Source organism: Bos taurus, chromosome 23 (genome assembly GCF_002263795.3).
Source record: "Bos taurus isolate L1 Dominette 01449 registration number 42190680 breed Hereford chromosome 23, ARS-UCD2.0, whole genome shotgun sequence".
NCBI classification, from domain to species: domain Eukaryota; kingdom Metazoa; phylum Chordata; class Mammalia; order Artiodactyla; family Bovidae; genus Bos; species Bos taurus.
Window position 1 is genome coordinate 8,591,536 of NC_037350.1, and position 18,425 is coordinate 8,609,960.

Consider the following 18,425-nt stretch of genomic DNA (forward strand, 5'->3'; position numbering starts at 1 on the left):
TCAGTTCCCTAGGTTCTTTATTATCCGTCCCCAGGGCACCCCTGGCTTCCCAACTCGGGGGTCCAGATGTCTCCTGGCACCATGCCAGGCGCAGTGCTGGACGGGCAACAGAGGGCACTGGAGGGCAAGTGGCCTTGGCCAAGTCACTGCCATTCTGTCGGCTCTGCTCCGGAACATCTGGGGTCAGAGGCTGCAACGGAGCGGGGGCCCTTCCCTGGGGAGCCATGAACACCGAGGACAGCCCTACCTCCCTCCATCCTCCAGTGGACTGGCCGTGGAGCAGTCAGGCCCAAGGGGGAAGCACCCTCCGACCCTGGGGCTCTCTTCCCAGAGAGCTCACTGACATCTCTGGGAGCAGTGGGGCATCCCCTCCCTGACCTTGAACTCTGGGTGCCACAGACTGCCCTCTTTCCCAGCTCTGGGTCTGGCCGAAGCAGGGCAGGCAGGAGGGAGGTCTGGCAAGGGCATGTTTCAGGCCCGGGACCCGGCGCTCAGATGGGGTGCACGAACTGGTAGACCAGGCGCTGGGAGATGTCGGGCTTGCGGATGATGCCCTTCTTGTAATACTGGCGGATGGAGCGGCTCAGCTTGTCGTAGTTCATGGCGGGGCGGTTCTTCCGGATGCCCCACAGCCGGGCCACCTGCGCGGAGTCCTCGATTTTGAAGATGCCTGGGGTAGCGGGGGGCCCAGGGAGAGCCAGCAGAGCAAGAGGGAGAGAGACCAAGACCAGCAGATCAGCCTTGCAGAGTCAGGGAAGCCGGGGTCGCCCCGGGGCCGGGCCAGGCTGTGGGGCCACAGACTGTCTCCCCTGGGTGTGCTGAGGGTTAAATCAACGTGTGGGGAGGTGTAGCACAGGGCCCTGGAAGTGGGGGATGCTACTGTGGACTCACAGACCTCCTGGGTTCAGGGTGAGCCTGCAGTGGGTGACTCGGGGCCTTGAAGGCCTGGCCCTTGCCAGCGCCGGCTCCTAAACACCCCACACTGAAGCCCTGTGGGGCTCCAGGCTGTGGACATGGCTCATTTCACAAGGTCACCTGTGCAGTTTCCCAGCCTGCAAGACCTCTGTGGGATTCTCAGCCGCTTCGGCCCACACAGCCATTTCTGGCAGGATGAATTGGTAAGAGATGGTTGAAAGAGTGGATTGGGAACCAAGCCCACCTGGGTTGGAATCCTGGCTCAGCCGTTTTCCAGCTTTAGAAGCTGAGACCCCCTTTTTCCAGTCAGTTAGAGGGGTTTGTGGTGACCACTGTCTTGGTGAGTGGTTATAGAAAGTCCTTGGAGCAGAGCCAGGAGGAAGGGGCTATTACTAATATCCCCAGTTCTCCATCTAAAGCACCTGGCAAAACCCAGGTAAGCACACCCTCTCCAGGCAGGCTTCCCAGATCACCCCTCCGTTCCCTGATCTCCCTGTCTTCTATCGTGGGATGGTCTCCCTGGGGGACCGGCTCACTCTGTCTCAAATACACACACGGGATCACCACACCTCGTGTAGGAACTTCCCCAGCCCTCCTAAGCCCTTTCCCTTCCCGAGCTCTGCACTCAGTCCCAGGGTCGCTCCTCTCTGAGGTCCTCCTCAACCCAGGTACAGCTGGTCCCATCACAGCCAGATGCGTTCTGCACACCAGCTCATTTCACTGCTGGTTTTCCTATAAGACTGTAGGTCCCTAGAGGATGGGGTGTCACTGAATCCTCCCCACAGCTCCAGGACCCTATAATCCTCCATAAATGTTGGCTGAGCAAGTGTGGAACCAGAGGAAGTGCTCAATGAAGGCTTGTTGGATGACTGAATCTAATCTGTTTCACAAATACGAAGATTGGAGTCCGGGTACTCATAGCTACTAACGGCAGAATGGGAACTAGAACCCAGGTTTCTCGGCTCTGGGCCTTTTCCAAAACACACACCCGCACACCATCCAGCCCTGTGCTGTCCAGAGCAGTCACCACTAGCCACATGTGGCTGTGAGTCCTTGAAAAGTAGCCAGGCTGAATTGAGATGCAGTGTAAGCATGAAATACACAGCAGATTTGAAAGACTTAATAAAACATCTCATTAATAATTTTATAGCAACTATATGTTGAGATTAGAAGAATGTATAATATTGGATTAGATAGACGTATTATTAAAATTAACTGTACCTGTTTTTAAGCATTTTAAACTGTGGCTACTTGAAAATCTAACACTGCCTGTATGGTTTGCTCTGTATTTCTCACGGGACACCACCAGCTTCCTCAGTGCAGCTCTGAGGTTTTGAGGGTGGAGACTGTGTCCCATGCTCAGCAGAGTTGTACGGCCCTGCTGTGTCCTGGGCATGCGGCCGCTGGGGACCCTCAGCAGGCAGAGCCTGGCAGGGGACAGGTGTGGACACAGATTGCACAGACCCTGGGCTGGTTCAGGGTCCAGTGAGAGTGCGTGTGTGATATTCAAGGCAAAGGTGGGGGCGGCTGCAGCCCCCTGCCCAGCGCCTGGCAGGACCACAGCTCCCCCCCATCTCACAGCCTCCCTGTCCTGCCCCCAACACCACTCACCCTTCTCCTTGTTGAGCCACCGGATGAAGCGGCCGTAGCTGTGCGGCTTCAGCAGCAGCTCCTTGAGAAACTGCCAGAGGTGGATGGGCTGCCCGGAGCAGGACGAGTCCACCTCGCTGTCCGTCCAGCTCTCCTCGCTGGTCGAGGCTGGGCGGTCAGGGGGTGGTGGTGAGAGGGGAGCCCCAGTCCTCAGTGGCCGCCACCCCGTCGCCCCCCAGACCCGGAGCTCTGGCCTCCTGCCTCCTTGCCCTGCCCAACTCACCGCAGAAGTGAATTGCCCCCGGGGACGTCCTCTCTTTCATCCAGGCAGCTGCGGGGCAAGGAGGGGAAGTTGGGACCCCAGAGAGACGCCCCCCCAAGGGAGGAGGAGGGCGTTTGGGTGGAACTGTGGGGTTATAGAAGCCCCACCCCACCCCACCCCACCCCCGCCCGGTGGCTCTCTCCCTCCTGCCAATCTGAGAGACAAGCTGCTTACAGAGCTGCTTCCTGGAAGAAAGTTTAGGATTTGGCAGCTGAGAGGGGCCTTCTGCGTGCGGCCCCTGGTTCAGAGAGGAGAGCGCATGTTGAGCCCTGCTGGTCAACTGTGAAACGGGCCTGGGACACCCCCTCACAGGTCTTGCACGGATGCGTGGTGATGAGGTCTGCACGGTGTCCCACTCAGAACCCAGCATAACAAAAATACTCCCTGCCCTCCAGCTGCCAGCTCCCTGTACCCCTCCACCTCTCCGGCTTCCTACCTGCCTCCCTCCCTAGAAAAGGCAGTGGGAGGCGGAGGCAGCCGCCTTCTGCCCACGCTACCACCTGGCTCTCAGCCTGGCACTGCACACTGTTCTTGCCAGCCCCTGGCAGGTGGCCTGGGCTGGGGGCTGGACACTGGTCTCTGATCGGGCCATGAGAGTGGGACCTGTCCCTTCATTCATCCTGGGCCCCAAGGGGCAGGGCCGTGACTCAGGGAGCAGGGGACACAGGTTTGATCCCTGGTTTGGGAAGCTCCCACTTGCCACAGGGCAACTAAGCTCATGTATCACAGCTGCTAAGCCTGTGTGCCTTCGAGCTCGTGCTCTGCAACAAGAAAAGCTGCAGCAGTGAGAAGTCCGTGCCCTGCAACGAAGAGTAGCCCCACTCGCCACGACTAGAGAAAGCCCACTGGCAGCAATGACAACCCAGGGCAACAACAACAACAATTAATAAAAACAAATAAATCAAAAAAAAAGGGAATTCTCTGGCAGTCCAGCGGTTAGAGCCCTGTGCTTTTGCTGCCAAGGGCCTGGGTTCAATCCCTGGTTGGGGAACTGAGATCCCAAAAGCCATGTAGTCACACACACACACACACAAAAAAAATTAAAAATAGGTCTGCTGTACAAACAATGAAGGGGAACAAGGTCCAAGATACACTGTCCAGTACAGAGCAGCGTGATACTCACACTATTTGCGTTAGGAAAGGGTGGAAGTCACACTTACTCTTGCTTGTATACGCATAGACTTCCCTTAGCAAGGCATCCGAGAAACGGGCCACAGTGAGGGGGACTGGGGGGGCCAGGGGAGGGACGAGCGAGGGGTACCCCCAAGGTATACTGTGGTTCACAACAGTCTGTTTTTAAAAAAATTCTGTACATTTATGCCTTATTTCTGCTTTAATGAACTACAACACAAACACGACATTTTTACAAGGACAGGGAAGGAGGACTTCGGAGTATCCAATGTCCTGCGTCCTCACGGTCTAAGTTATACTTTTAACTTGCTGCGTGTTCTGTCCTGGGTTCTGTGGCCTTGATCAGGGTAGGCAGAGGGTTGGGGCTGGAGGGCTCACCCAGGGTCCGGGGAGGCAGCGGTCACTGGGGCCAGGATTCAGAACGGAACCCAGGTTGGCACAAGGGGCTGCTTCCCCCGTAACCCACAGGCAGGCATCCTGGCCTAACTTCTCCCCTGTTGTCCCCGGCTTGGAGCCTGGGGGTGGGGTGGGGGGTGCTCCACCCACCTGATTTCCAGATGTCCAGATGGGCGTGCAGCACGTCCCCGCCCAGGGGCGAGCGCTGGCGGAACTGCTCCTCGGACATGGCACACAGCTCCTTGCCCCCCAGCTCCTGGAAGGCCTTGCCCACGGGGGGCAGCCGGTACTGGTGCTCCGTCCACAGCAGCCACTTCTGCACGTTGCCAGGGCTCCAGTCCACAGGGTCTGAGCAAGAGACACTCTTTCAGCCCCGGAGTCTGCTTGAAGGCTCTGCCCCCGGGGGCCCCCTCTGCCCTGATGGAGCCCCCCGTGGGAACCTATGCTCTCCTGGAATGGCCTCCAGGCCAGACAGAGGCTTGAGGGGTTCTGTGGAGGGGGGTACCCAAGAAGAGAGGGGATAAGGGGAAGGATCCAGGGCCCCAAAAGCAAACATGGCTCAGGGCAAGGCGGGGGGGGGGCTGGAGCTTCTGCACCTCCATCTCACCTGGACCTCAGCTCCTTCCAGACCCCCCCAGTCCCTCCAAAGGGCCCTTTGGGGAGCCCCAGCCCTGGAGGGGACAGTGACACTATACCAGAGACACCCCAGCTTCTTTCCCAGATTCCTCTTGCCCTCCCGAAACCCTCAAAGGACCAGAGAAAAACCCACCCAGGGATGGGCCCCACCGCCGCCTCACACCGTGTTCCAACGAGGAGGAAGCCGAGACACTGAGGGGCTCCCTCCCCTCGTCCAGCACCTAACAAAGGGCTGGCTGTCAGGGCGCTGCTCAGCCCGCGTGCACCGAGTGGGCGAAGGGCAGAACGCAGGGTGCTCGTGGGACCGAGGCCCAGAGGGGCGTCCCTGGCTGAGCTCCAGTCGTCTCCCTGGGGAGCCGCCCTGGGGTGAACCCAGCAGGGCGCTTGGGCGGGGACCCAGCTGCGGATCAGACACAATGGGGCCTCCAAGTGAACGCCACGCTCTGAGCGGGTGACCTGCAGACCGACCTGCCCCCACCTAATAAACCCATTTTCCTCCCCAGGGTCAAAGCCATTTGTTTCTGTCCCTATTGTTCACAGGGCAGGGCCCTCCCCAGCCCTGGGCGGGAGCGGAGGCACCGTGGGAAAACCTCCGAGGTGGGGGCTGGCTGCGGCGCTGGGCCACTGGGGGCGGGGGCCCTGGGCACGGGCTGCCTCAAGGGGGGCCCCTGCTGAGACTATTGTGGGGCAGGGGCTGGGCCCAGATGACTTTGGGGAGGAGGAGTCGGGCCTGAGGACCTTTCCTGTGTGGGAGGCTCAGACGCCAGGGCGCGAAGGCCAAGGAGATACTTCAGACACACCCAAAGCTGGAGAGGCAAAGCGGGTCGGGACGGGGCCCCAGCAGCCCCTCAACCGGCAGCATCAGCTCTGCAACCATACCCTCCCAGACCCTGCAGACACACACACACACACGCCTCACCTCCTCAAGCCTGCACCCCCACTGGACCAGAGACACATTGATCCATTTATCTATGATCTGTTTCGTCACTGTAACGTCAGCTTCATGAACAGAGGAGCCTTTCTGCTGTGTCCACGCTGAATCCCCCATATAAGGGATAAGGGCATATTAAGTGATTGTGTGTTGAGCATCTATCAAGTCCAAGGTACCATCCCAGGAACCGGGGGTGTGTGTGCGTGCTCAGTTGCTTCACTCGTGTCCAATTCTTTGTAACCCCATGGACTGTAACTTCCCAGGCTCCTCTGATGGGATTCTCCAAGCAAGCATACTGGAGTGGGTTGCCTTGCCCTCTGGGGGATCTTCCCGACCCAGGGATTGAACTGGCATCTCCTGAATTGGTAGGCAGATTCTTTAGCTGAGCCACAGGGGAGGCAGGAGTTAGTGAAAATCCCTGTCCTCGGGGCATGTACATTCCATTGAGGGAGACAGGCGGGGAACAAGATAAACATGCTGCAAATCAGACGGTAGGAACCTCGAGAGAAATAGAGCAGGTTGGAGGACTGAGAGGTGGGGGTCTGGGCAGCAGTTTCAGTAGAAGGGTCAGGAAAGGCCTCATCGAGATGATGCCATTTGAATCAAGGCCTGAAGGAGGTGAGGGGTGAGCCAAGTAGATATTTGAGGGAAGAGCACTCTGGGTTGAGGAACTAGCGAGTACAAAGGTCCTGAGGCATGAGCGTTGTGGGGATGGCAAAGAGGCAGGAGAGTCTGAAGTAGAACAGGCCGGGGGACTGTGGACTGATGTGTGAGAGGAGGTAGGCCAGATGGTGCAGAGCTCATATTAATTCACCAGGTGCCTGCCACGTGGGGACACCAGGCTGGCGTGGCCGGGGCGCAGAGAGGCTGAGAACCTGGGCTCCCAGGCTTGCCGCTGCTGTGTTAGGGGCTGGCTGCACGTGGAGAAGCACCAGCATCTCTGGGGGTGACCATGGTGCGCCAGGCGGCACCCTTGCCCCTCCCAGTGGCCTCCGCTGGCACAGGGGCTCACCTGCCGTGATGTTGAGCAGCTTGCAGGCCGTCTCGATGTCCTTGAGCACCTCGCCCACCACCATGGACTGCACCTGCTCCAGCGAGTGCTCCTCCAGGGTCAGCCCGCCCGGGGCCAGGTCCAGGCTGCCCCCTGGGGCTTGGCTGTCGATGACCGGGCACTGCTCGGGCTCGTCAGGCGGCTCCACCCGCGTGCTGGCCCCGGGGCCCTTGGCCACCCAGCTGCTGTCCTCGGGGTACAGCATGTCAAAGTAGGAGAGGTAGAAGGTGGGCAGGCCCTGCTCAGGGGTGGCAGGCGGGCTGGGGCTCCAGTCCCGCCGCTCGGGCCCCGTCCCCGCTGCAGCCGCCTTCTCCAGGCCTGTCCGCAGCGCACTGTCCGGGGGCAGTAGGAGGCGGCCGGGTGGCCCGGGGCTCAGGCCCGGGCTGGCGCTGCCCATGCTGCTCGGGCTGGCGGCTGTGTCTACAGAAACAGAAGAGGAGAAAGAGTCAGGCCCCGGTTGCTTCCCTGTCCCTGTGGGGGCCGCTAAGCTGGTTATGGAGATGAGGAGCCCAGTGGGCAGCGGCCGGGCCTGGGAGAAAGCCGGGGCTTCCGGGTCACTGGGCAGCTGAGACGGGGCTGGGCAGACGGGCCTTGTGGCTGAGACGGGGGGAGGTGCAGAGCTGCAAACAGACGGCTCCCTCACTCCCCAGGGAAGCCGGGGTGCTGGGAGCAGTGTATTTTTACGCAAGTAACCTGTTTAAAACAATCTCCTGAGGTGCTTGATCTCATTCGGTCCTCACAAAGGAAGGCACAATTAGTTCCATCTGGCAGATGAGCAAACTGAGGCCTGGACAAGGTGGCTGGCCCCCGACCCAGATCCCAGTCTGCTGTCCGGTCGAGGAAGCTCCTTCTGTGGTGCTGGTGGTGGTTTGATTGCTAAGTCGTGTCTGCCTCCTGTGACCCCATGGACTATAGCCCCCCAGGCTCCTCCGTCCATGGGATTCTCCAGGCAAGAATACTGGAGTGGGTTGCCATTTCCTTCTCCAGGGATCTTCCTGACCCAGGGATAGAACTTAGGTCTCCTGCACTGCAGGCAGATTCCTAATCTTTTCTGCTGGAGCAGAGCTTGTTTCCTTTTATTCTGCCCTTGAGGAGGGTAGGGAAGGGAAAAGGTCACCATACTCTCCCAGGGGGCCAGGTGAAGACAGCAAGGAGCAAGTGAGGGCGTGGCAGGGCGAAGCCCCCCCAGATCGGGTAGGCGGCCCCCTGCCCCTCCCACAGGCCGGTTTTGTGAGCTCTGTTGCTCAGTCGTGTCTGACTCTTTGTGACCCCATGGACTGTATCCCGCCAGGCTCCTCTGTCCATGGGATTCCCTAGGCAGGAATACTGGAGTATTCTTGACCCAGAGATTGATCCCGGGTCTCCTGCATTGCAGGTGGACTCTTTACCACTGGGCCACCAGGGGAGCCCCACAGGGTCACGTGGGGAGTATGGATAAACTCCCAGCCCAACGCTGCTGAGGGAGCCCCCCAGCAACACAGGTACGTGTGTGCGCGGCGCCACCCCCACTCAGGGCCAGGCTCCCGGTACCTGCCCCGCCTCGTCCTGCCCTGAAGGGTGCTGCCACAGCCTCTCCCAGCCCCCGGGGACCTCTCCTCTCCCCTCACACCTTGGAGGAACTTGCAGCTCCCAGCTGGGAGGTGCCCACGTGTAAGTTTACAACAGCCCACTTTCCCCACAGCTACAGGGGCTGGAGAGAAGGCCGAGGCCCAAGGGGACAAACGAGGCCCTCGGCAAGTCACCCCCACTCCTCCTGGCCCCACCAAGGCCACCCAGGGGGCACCGCTTGGCCTCCACGCGAAGAACTAGAGGCCTCCCTCCCATCGGTCTCCAGGCTCTGCTGCCCTCCACCCAGACCCTTTTCTCTAGCCCCACGTTGGAGCACAGCACTGGGACTCCATATTGGAGGTTTGGGTAAAGCAGGGGACTTGCAAGGTGTACGTATATCAAAGAACTGGGGGTCCCTGGGATACTTCCGTGGCTTAAGAGTCAAGAATACATCAGGACAGATGTGGGAAATGACCAACAAATACATGCTCCCCGTAACACAGATAAACCTGATAAGGGCAAGTTCATATGTGTCCTTTCTTGGGGGTATTTATACTTTGAACAGTGTTCTCAAAATGTGCCTGGATCAGCAGCAGCAGCAGCATCTAGGAGCTTATGAGGAACTCGAATTTTCAGGCCCACAGCAGAGCTACTGAATCAGAAGCTCAGGGGTAGGGAGGAAGGCCCAGCAAGGCATTTCTTTTCTTTTTTTTTTTTTTCTGGCCACATCTCACGCTTGCGTGAGCTTGGGCTTCCCTTGTGGCTCAGCTGGTAAAGAATCCTCCTGCAATGAGGGAGACCTGGGTTCAATCCCTGGGTTGGGAAGATCCCCTGGAGAAGGGAAAGGCTACCCACGCCAATATTCTGGCCTGGAGAATTCCATGGACTGTATAGTGTATGGGGTTGCAAAGAGTCGGACACGACTGAGCGGCTTTCACACACTCTACACTTGTGGAAACTCAGTTCCTTGACCAGGGATTGAACCTGTACTCCCTACGGTGGAAGTTGAGAGTCCTCATCACTGGATTGCCAGGGAATTCCCAGCAATGTGTTTCAACAGGCCCTTTGATTGTGATGGGGGTTCAAGTTTGAGAACCGCTGCTTTGAAGGCACCTGGCCAGGATGAGGGGGGGTTTCACTAGAAGCTCTGTAGACCTGCTCAGCTGCAATGTGCAGGTGGGGTAGAGAAAGAGGCCCGTCTGGAAGGTTCTGGCTGCTATACCTAGGGCTGCAGCTTCTGCATGCAACTCAGAAAATAATGCCCTTTCCTCTCTGGGTAGTGTGGCTTGGCGAGTGGAGCCCAAGTGGAACTCAGCTCCCCCTTGTCCCTCACCCTCGTGCAGTACCCAACCTGCCCAACCTGACTTGGCAGCTCTGCTCTTCCTGTGGCACAGAGAATGCCAGCAAGAAAGAAAGGTGTTCCCTTTCATTTCAAGTCTCCCTTTCAAGTTCCTTTAAGTGACAAGGAAGGAAAGGTCGGGGTGGGGTGGGGTGGGCAGGGTTGGGGGGGCCAGGATTGCGGGGGACAGAGGGCAGGCCTGGAATCATTTCAAGTCCTTCTGTGCAAACACACATGTGTGCTGTGGGCCCATATTATTTACCCAGGCAGAGCCAACAGCCCGCTCTGCCCTGAGTCCCCACCCCGGCCTGTGCCCACACCCTACCCCCCGGGGAGCCCCACCCCTGGAGAGCCCCCTCAACCCCACCCTTCCCTCATCACCCCCCTGCCTGCCTCCTGCCCCATCCACGTCCCCAGAACTCCCTGACCTGCCACGTTAGGACAGTCCCTGCCAACACCTTGGGCCGTGTGCCAGGGAGACGGAATCTTTTCCAACAGGCAGGAGAAATTGCCTCCCTCATGGCCCTCCTGTTTGCTTGGCCTCGGTCACAGGTAGGACGGGGGCACAGTGGCGCGAGGGGTCAGTGAGGATGAATGGCTAGGGCAGGGGGCAGCATTGGCCAGGAGAGGACATGACGACACATCCCTGACACATTGGTCAAGCAACTTCGGAAGTCCTCGCCTTCGCCCCCTTCCCGAGAGGGCCTGAGCACTCATCCCTGCACTGCGGTGGGGAACTGAACCACTCAGAGGCAGGTCTTCTGGCTCCTGGCCAGAGGATCCTTCACCAGCAGAGACCTCCCGCCTTCTCCTCCACACCCCACATTCCAGCCCCCCGTCACCTTGCCCCTAAATGCCAAGGAACCTGCTCTCAGCCAAGGCTTGGTCCCAGCTCCAACACCTCCCTGGTGAAAAAGAAGTTAATGATTAACTGTGTGGCGGGAGGAAAGAGCCCATGGCCTGCAGGTGGGACGCAGTATGGAAGGCTGAGCCCAGCCCAGGGGACCTGGGTTTTCTGGTCAATGAGCTGGGAGCTGGTGTGCCCAGCCTGCAACTCTTGCATCTTCTCCAGGCTCTAGGGCTGAACCCGGGAGGGCAGAGAACGCATGTCAAGTACCTCCTATGCCCAGGGCATGTGTACATGTTACCCTTTTACTACCTACAGGGACTCAGGAGCCCTGTTTTGTGGATGTGGACAGTAGAGCTCAGAGAGGCCATGCAGCTTGCCCGAGGGCCCCAGCTGGCCATGGGTGGCCTCTGCTCTTGTACCACGTGCCCTCGGAGTCTCCTGCTCTGGCTGGTCCCATCTCCCCAGGGCCCTACCCACCTCCTGATTGGTCAGCTTGGTCCTCCAAAGTCCATTCGCACCTCCTATCCGCTCACTCCACTGCACAGTCAAGCTTGCTTCCCTCCAACATCCTTTCATTGGGCAGCCCTGGGCTCTAGAACCTCCCATGGCTCCCCACCGCCTGCCCTGCCTGATCCCAGGGGCTGGTGCCCACCTCTGAACATTGGAGTTCAGAGCCCAGAGCGGGAAACAGATTTATTCACTGGTTAGGGGCAGGGTCCAGAGCAAAGCACATATCCCGGCTCTGATGGGAACTGTGTTTCTCCCTCGGACCCTGAGCTGTGGGCCTGACTCGGCTTTTCTTCTCTATTTTCTCTTGTTTTCGCTGGTCCTCTGCCCACAATGCCCCTTCCTTCTCATCACAGTTCAGCCCAAAGTCCTCCCCAGCCACTCCCTCCTCTGACTTCTCAGTTCTCCCCATCTGTGCAGTTCAGCCGTGAGTACATTCGTGGGTGATGGTCTCCACACGGGGACACTGGGAAAATAGGCTTGGAGAATGGCCGGGAGGTATCTGTAGTCACACAGCACAGCCTGGATCACTGTGCCCTAGGGTCCTGCGACAAATCCGGGCTCTGTCAGGTCCTGGTCCCTCCCAACAGCCCAGGCTCAAGGGGCTGCCCGTCTCCTGAGCGATGCCTCCAGCTCCCAAAACCTCGAGCTGATCTTTTCTGGATTAGGGCTCAGCATGTCCTGGTTCCCTCCTGCCCAAGAGGCACTGGCTCTGACTCCAGACAAAGAAGTTTGGTAACAGCTGGTAGAGGCCAAGACCCAGAGACAGGGCAGACTCACGTGGCTGCAGCCGGAGGGATTACCACCTTGGCCCCTTCTCTCCGCACCTCGTGGTCCCCCAGGAAGACAGAGAAGGGAGAGGGGGCAGGGGGACCCAAAGTCAGAGATTTACAGCAGCTGTTTCCTGCCCCTCGGGACCACCTGGACATTAGAAAGATGCTCAGACAGCCCCGGGGAGTCACCAGGAGGTCTTTACTGAGGCCCGGGAGGTCATGAGGGTGGAGCCTGTCTCTCATCCTGCTCAGATCTTACACCCAGTGGGCTTGTGCAGGGGAGGGCAGAAATATGCCTCGAGCCCTCACCTCAATCCTGAGACACAACCTTAGTCTGCCCAGGGCCCAGGATTGCAGGCCCTGGGAGGAGAGGGGAGGGGCTGGGGCAAGGTGTGACAGGCCTGCCACTCCGCCCAGAGGCTCCTTGCTCCAGCACCTGGGGGCAGACCGCCTCTGGTTTCCCCACTATCGGCCCTTCCCTCCCTCCATCCCAGCCTCTGGGTCCACATAAATGGGTCTGAATCAGGGGGCTTCAGGAGTGCGCCTCCTGGGAGCCCTGCAGAGTGGGCAGGGACCACGTGGGCCTGTCCCCTCAACCCGAGGCAGTCGGTCAGCACCTTGGAGAGAAGCCGGGCCTGCCCAGGCCAGTGCCCAGGGCCCGCCTGCTGCAGTCTGAAGCCTCCCTGCCTCTGGCCTCGGCCTTCCTGCTGCCCTAGACAGGCCCTTCCCGCCCTGCCCACTGCCCCCGTCCAGCCCCCCTCACTGCTCCTGGGACAGCTGCTACACTTCCAGGAAAAGGCAGCTCCCCTGCCTTCCAAGACTGCTCTTCAAACTAGCTAGATCCAGGGACTTCTCTGGTGATCCAGTGGCTAGGGTTCCAGGCTTTCACTGCTGAGGGCACAGGTTCAATCCCTGGTCAGGGAACTAAGATACCGCACACCGCACAGCGCAGCCAACATAAAAGAGAGGAATGAGCCGGAAACAACCAGCAGGAGCAAAAGGTCGACCTGGGGAGATCTAACTTGGGGAGCCAGCCCACAGGCCTAGGGAGGCCTGGGAGCAGGGTCGGGCCAAGCAGCAGGAGGATGGGGGCGGGGAACAAAAAGAGTCAAGGGACATCAAGGAGCTGTGGTCAGCTCAGAGGGTAAAAGTGTCTGCTTGCAATGCGGGAGACCTGGGTTCAATCCCCAGGTCAGGAAGGTCCCCTGAAAAGGAGATGGCCACCCACTCCAGTGTTCTTGCCTGGAGAATCCCGTGGACAGAGAGGAGCCTGGTGGGTTGCAGTCCATGGGGTCGCACAGAGCGACTTTGCTTTCTGTGTTGCCCACCGTTCCCGTGGGCAGCCAGGAGCCCGAGGCGGGAGTATGTACCAGCACTACCTCCCATTCGTTCCCGCATGGGGGGATCACAGGCATCCACTTCCTGTCCTCCCCCATCCCGCCTCACCGACACCACTTCCAGCCCTTCCAGGGACAAGGTGAAGGCCAAATAAATAAACTGCTTGGGCTCCCCCACGGTCTCCTGGGGCAGCCAGGATTGTTCCCACCTGACAGGCAGGGGCGGTGAGTGCCTGGGGGCATGTGTCCATGGTGACCGGGCAGGGACTGGGAGTCAAGGCTGAGCTCCGCCCTCTTTCCTGCTGAAGTCTTGGCACCTTCCAACTTCTAGGGTCACCCCTGTTGCCTTGCCCAGGCTACCTGCGGAGCAAGCCCCACAAAAGTTGCACTGGGGGGGGGTCTGGGTGGCATGGATGCCTGAAGCCTGCAGGTACAGGGATCCCCCTCAGCCCCAAGCTCAGCCCTGTATTCGAGTTTGCTCCAAAGGGGTGGGAGGCCTGGAAAGAACTTGAGGCCCCAGCATCTGGAGACGGGGATTCATAATCTGCTCTGTTTCCACCATATCTGAGGCCCTGGGCAGCCCCTGGTCTCCGTGGCCTCAGTCTCCTCCTCTGTTCTCCCAGGAGGTAAGTCAGCTCCCAGAGCTCTTCTGGTCCAGACACTGATTGGAGTCTGTGACCCCCATGACCTCCATCGTGCCCGCCAGGCTGTCTTGGGTTGGACATCAGAGGCAGGAAGAACTGGTCCCAGCAGCCTTCAGGCCAACTCGCTGCTGCAAGAGCAGAGACCTGGGCCCCACCCTGTTACCAGGTCCAGGTGCTGGGACCCTAACCCAGGCGGTCACCCCCAGACCCTCTCCTCAACCCCAGAGCTGGAGCGAAAAGGAAGGGCCCCTTGGATTCTGGCGGGACCATAAGGACCTCATCAGCCCTTCCTACAGCCCAGGAAGGGCTCTGGCCCATGTGACTCCCTCAGAGTCCCCCTCCGGGCCCTGGCCTAGGAGGAGTGACCTGGAGGAGTCTGGAGGCCCTGAAAAGCGGGAGAGGAGAATCTGGCAGGGGGCATCTCCTGTACTGGGAACATGCAAACGAGGCAGGGGAAGGAGCCTGGCATTAAATGTCAGGAAGAGCCCAGGGCAACTCAGCTTGTGCAAAGTTTGCTTTGGGAAGAGTTGTTCCACCTGACAGGCCACTCTCTTGGCTGGGGGTGCAGGGTGGGGCATGGAACAGGGTGGGGGCAGGGGAGGGTCCCACACTATTTTGAGCCCTAACCCTAGCTCCAGCAGTTGGGCAAGAAACTCAGTTGAATGTCTGTTGAATGGGCTGTTAATAGCAGGTCTTAAAGGGGTTGTGGAGATTGAGGGGGACGGTGGATGGAAATTCCTGGCGAATTACAATGGGCTGAGCTTTCAGGAAGGTGGCAGGTGAGGGGATGGGGCTGGAGGAGAGGGAGGGAAAGGTAACAGGGTGAAGAGTGAGGGGAACCAAGGAAGAAGCAGGTGGTGATGCTGGACGGAGGGGCAGGCCCGAAGGGTGGAGTCTGGGGGAGAGTTGAAAATGGTGATGGGAGAGGCCTGGAGCTTGCCCCAAGGTCAGCCTGCTCTCTAGCCTGGTCCAGGGCAGCTGCTGGCTTCACTCACTTCTCCACGGCCTCTAGGAGGAGCCCAAGCCAGAGGCCCCCACTTCCCCTGACCTCAGCCTAGGAGACCAGACTGAGAAAGCACACAAGCTTCACAAAGCAGCAAATCCCGCCAGCCAGCCTGCCTCCACCAACTCCTACACAGCCTTCAAAACCCCTCTCCAGGTTGCTCCTTCCAAGAAGCTTCCTTTCACAGAGGAGGCCACCTTGTCTAACCTGCTGCAAGCGCAGGGAGTCAGAGTGGCTTGCCTGAGGTCACACCTTGCGGGTTCTGACCGGCCCCTTCTTGCCCTCCGCCAGAGGGCCTTGAGCCCAGTTCCATTCAAGCTGCACCAAGTCGGTCGGCACACAGTTGTGCTCTGGTTTGTTCTGGGGTTATTCCCTTTATGGCTGCAACCACCTCCGTAGCAGGAAGTGGGCTCTCCTGGTTCTTCCACTCACTGCCAGGGTCACACTTTCTGAGCATTGATTGAGCACCTACGGAGTTCTACCCTATTTCCTCAGGCTCGGTTGACAAGAGAAGTTTTGTGTAATCCAGAAGCTTATGGCAACCAAGTGACACAGCACCTGCCAAAGTGTTTTATAATCAGTAACACAATAACCGAGTCTGGCAGGGGCTGAGTTTTCAGCTCTGAGCCCCTCATGCTGCCTATTAGGCTCTCAAAGGGGCAGGTGGTCCCTGACCCCATGAGAGACCACCTCCTCCACACCCCAATCTCCCGGGAACTCTGAATTCTGAATTTTGGGGGAGCTCTGAGCAGCTGGGTGGGGGGAGTCCCTGGCTCTGGCCCTCTCCCCAGTGATCAGGGGTGAAGGGACTGGCTGGCTGAGCTGAGCCCTGGCCTGGGCACCCCGTCTGATGGGTAATCTCCTGCCTGCCACCTGGGGCCTGGGGCAGCCCCAGCGCCTGTTTGCTCTGTTACTCAGCCGAGCAGCTGGGAAGATGGTTGCTTTACTGGGGGGTGGCTGTGAAGCTGTTTATCAGGGAGGTAGGGGCAGGAAGTGAGGCCAAGTCCCAGCCCTGGCTAAAGAGGAGCAGAAAGGCCATGGCTGTCAGGCAGGGGATAGCCGGCTTGAGGCCTGGCTGCAGGCTGCTGGGTGGGCCCAGCTGCAGAAGAGAGGGGCCCCGGGCTAGCTCAGGTCACTGCCCCCACCCTGCATGCACGCGTGCACACACACCTTGTCCAGCTCCAGGGGAGGTTCCAGCCACTGAAACCCTTCAGCCCTCCACATTGTCAACCCCACCACGCAGTTCCTTCCCTCCCCACAGGAGGCACCTGGCAAGTCCTAGAAAGGGGCACCTCCAGGTCCCCCTGCCCTCACCCGCACTGTTCTCCCCACGTGCCCAGAGGCACTGTGCCTCCCCGGGGACCCAAGGCGATCACTCAGATCCCCTGGTTCCCGTGCTCACCACGCCCGCCCCACCCCTCCAAGCCCCTGGGCTCTGGGACCGTAGCCCCTGCTCCAACCCCAGACCCTGGCCCTGACCCAGAGCCTCCAGGTTCCAGCAGGGCCCTGCCCACTCGTGACCAGGCTCTGAGAGACCCTGCCCCTGGCACAGCGGCCGTGCTGGCAGCCACAGAAAGGCTGCTTGTGTTTCACTAGCCAAGCAGAACCGGCCTGGTCTCGGGGCCGAGGCTCCGCACCTGCAAAGCCGCCTCCCCTCAGGCTGCGCAGGGTGGGCTCAGTGTGGAGCCCAGACGGGGTCATCACAGAGGTGGGGCATCACAGGCCGCCCTCCCCAGGCCGGGGGGCTCAACCGGGCTCTATGGTCAGCCTGGGGTTGGGGGCAGACCAGGCAGGCAGCATGCACAGGGATCGGGGCTTCTGAGGGTAAAGGACCCAGATCAGGGTCATCAACACTTGGGAACCCGGCGTTGAAAGTTCCCTCCACCACCCACCTCCTCAGAGCTGGCAGGGGAAAGCCCCCATGGCCGGGCACTGCCCCCCACCAGACTTACCCGTTAGCTGCCTGGTGCCCAAGGTGTCGTCCGCAGCGGCGCCAACCTTGGGGGCCAGGGGGAGGCGCAGGCAGCTGGGACCACTGCTGGGTCTCAGCCAGGCATCTGGGGTGCCGGCGGTACCAGGGGCCGGCAGGACTGAGGGCAAAGGTGGCACTCGGGTGGGCCGCCGGGGGCCTAGCCACCCTCGACGGGCAGCTCTCTGAGGTCTCAGGGCTGCGCACCCCGTAGGGAGCCCCCCTGCCCCCAGCTCAGGGCCACTTGCTGGCACTGTGGCAAGACCCAGCCGGGGGGCTTACAAGAGAGGCTGCAGTGGGCTCAGGGGACCGGGTCTGCGGGGCAGTGTGGACGCGGGCGGAGTGCAGGAATGTGCTGGGAGGAAGTTAGGCGGCATGAGATGAAGAGTTGGCCGGGGCCTGATTTCCCATTATAAGTAATCCTTCCGTATTTACCTGAACAAATACGCTCCCTGCTTACCTCAGACCACAGACGGACTCCTGGTTAACCCTTGCAGGCCTCCCCCTCCTCGCTGGGGGAACCACCCGCTGGCAGCCTGGGAACTCATTCAGTCACTCATTCATGCATTCACTCACTCACTCATTCAATAGTTGATATATCGTTACCTAGTTCATCTTATGTGCAAGGTACAGGGGTCAGCTGAGGGCAGGGAACAGATGAGCAGGCAGCACTGGAAAAGGCCCAGTGGAGGGACGTGGGAGAACAGTGACGGTGGGCATCTGGCAAAGGAAGTCAGCAAGGACTTCCTGGAGGAGGCGCTCGCTGTCTGGCTCCCCAGGTCAGGAATGGAGACAGCTTTGGGGAAAGAGACCCAAGGCTCATAGGCCCACCCACCCTAAGTTCTGTGTGCCCCACAGGGCCTGGCGCAGGCCTGTCATACCCTGGTGCTCAGGAAGGACCGGTAGCTCGCTTTCCCAGGCCCTTAGTGGTGGTCAGCCAGCAGCAGCTTGCTCTCCACAGTCCTCGTCGGGAGAAGCACAGAATCTCCAGCCCCAGCACCCACCCGGGCTCCTCCACCTCTGAGAGACCAAGCAAGGCCACGTAGCCGAGCTCTCAGCTTCTTCCTCAACCTGCCAGGTGGGTTGAGGGCTGCCCTGCCCTCCAGGGACTCTTGTTCTGAATCACCTTGGAAGGGCACCTGGCATCTGCAACCCCCATGCTGTCAGATGGAGGCATTTTAGAGAGTACATATTGTTATTTTCCCATTTCAGAGGTAATTGTGTGACAATCTACAGTATGACTTTTCTAGGGCTTCAGGAAGATTCCAAGGTCTTCAGAACTAGCCCCCTCACCATAACTGTTGCCAAAATTCTCTTCCATATGGTTGTACTTTTCACCCTGGAGAGCCTGTGCTTGGCTGTTAGCTATCACAGGTGCCTTGGTAAGCAGGAATTATAAGAGTCATTTCCCTGAGAAGGTACAGGTAGGATGGAATGGAAATCGGGGAGGTAACACGAGTTCCTAAGATGACTACCGTCAACC

The 18,425-nt window shown here is 59.5% G+C and overlaps 1 protein-coding gene across 2 annotated transcripts; it reads right to left on the reverse strand.

Moving 5' to 3' along the window:
• Window positions 1–17,367, reverse strand: SPDEF (SAM pointed domain containing ETS transcription factor). Of its 2 annotated transcripts, NM_001081578.1 has the most exon segments (6): window positions 1–670; window positions 2,527–2,673; window positions 2,789–2,836; window positions 4,505–4,702; window positions 6,934–7,392; window positions 16,926–17,330. In NM_001081578.1, coding segments are annotated over 5 exon segments (1,008 nt in total). In that variant the 5' UTR covers window positions 7,370–7,392; window positions 16,926–17,330; the 3' UTR covers window positions 1–491.
• Between the last annotated feature and the right edge of the window lie 1,058 nt (window positions 17,368–18,425).

What these genes read in the sequence shown, in the direction of transcription:
- SPDEF (XM_010818024.4), bottom strand. Translation starts at nt 7,369, where the DNA reads ATGGGCAGCGCCAGCCCGGGCCTGAGCCCCGGGCCACCCGGCCGCCTC. An exon ending in TCTGGACATCTGGAAATCAG is followed by an intron (nt 2,674 to 4,504) that starts GTGGGTGGAGCA and finishes CTGACCGCCCAG; the next exon opens with CCTCGACCAGCGAGGAGAGC. An exon ending in GTGGCTCAACAAGGAGAAGG is followed by an intron (nt 671 to 2,526) that starts GTGAGTGGTGTT and finishes CCGCTACCCCAG; the next exon opens with GCATCTTCAAAATCGAGGAC.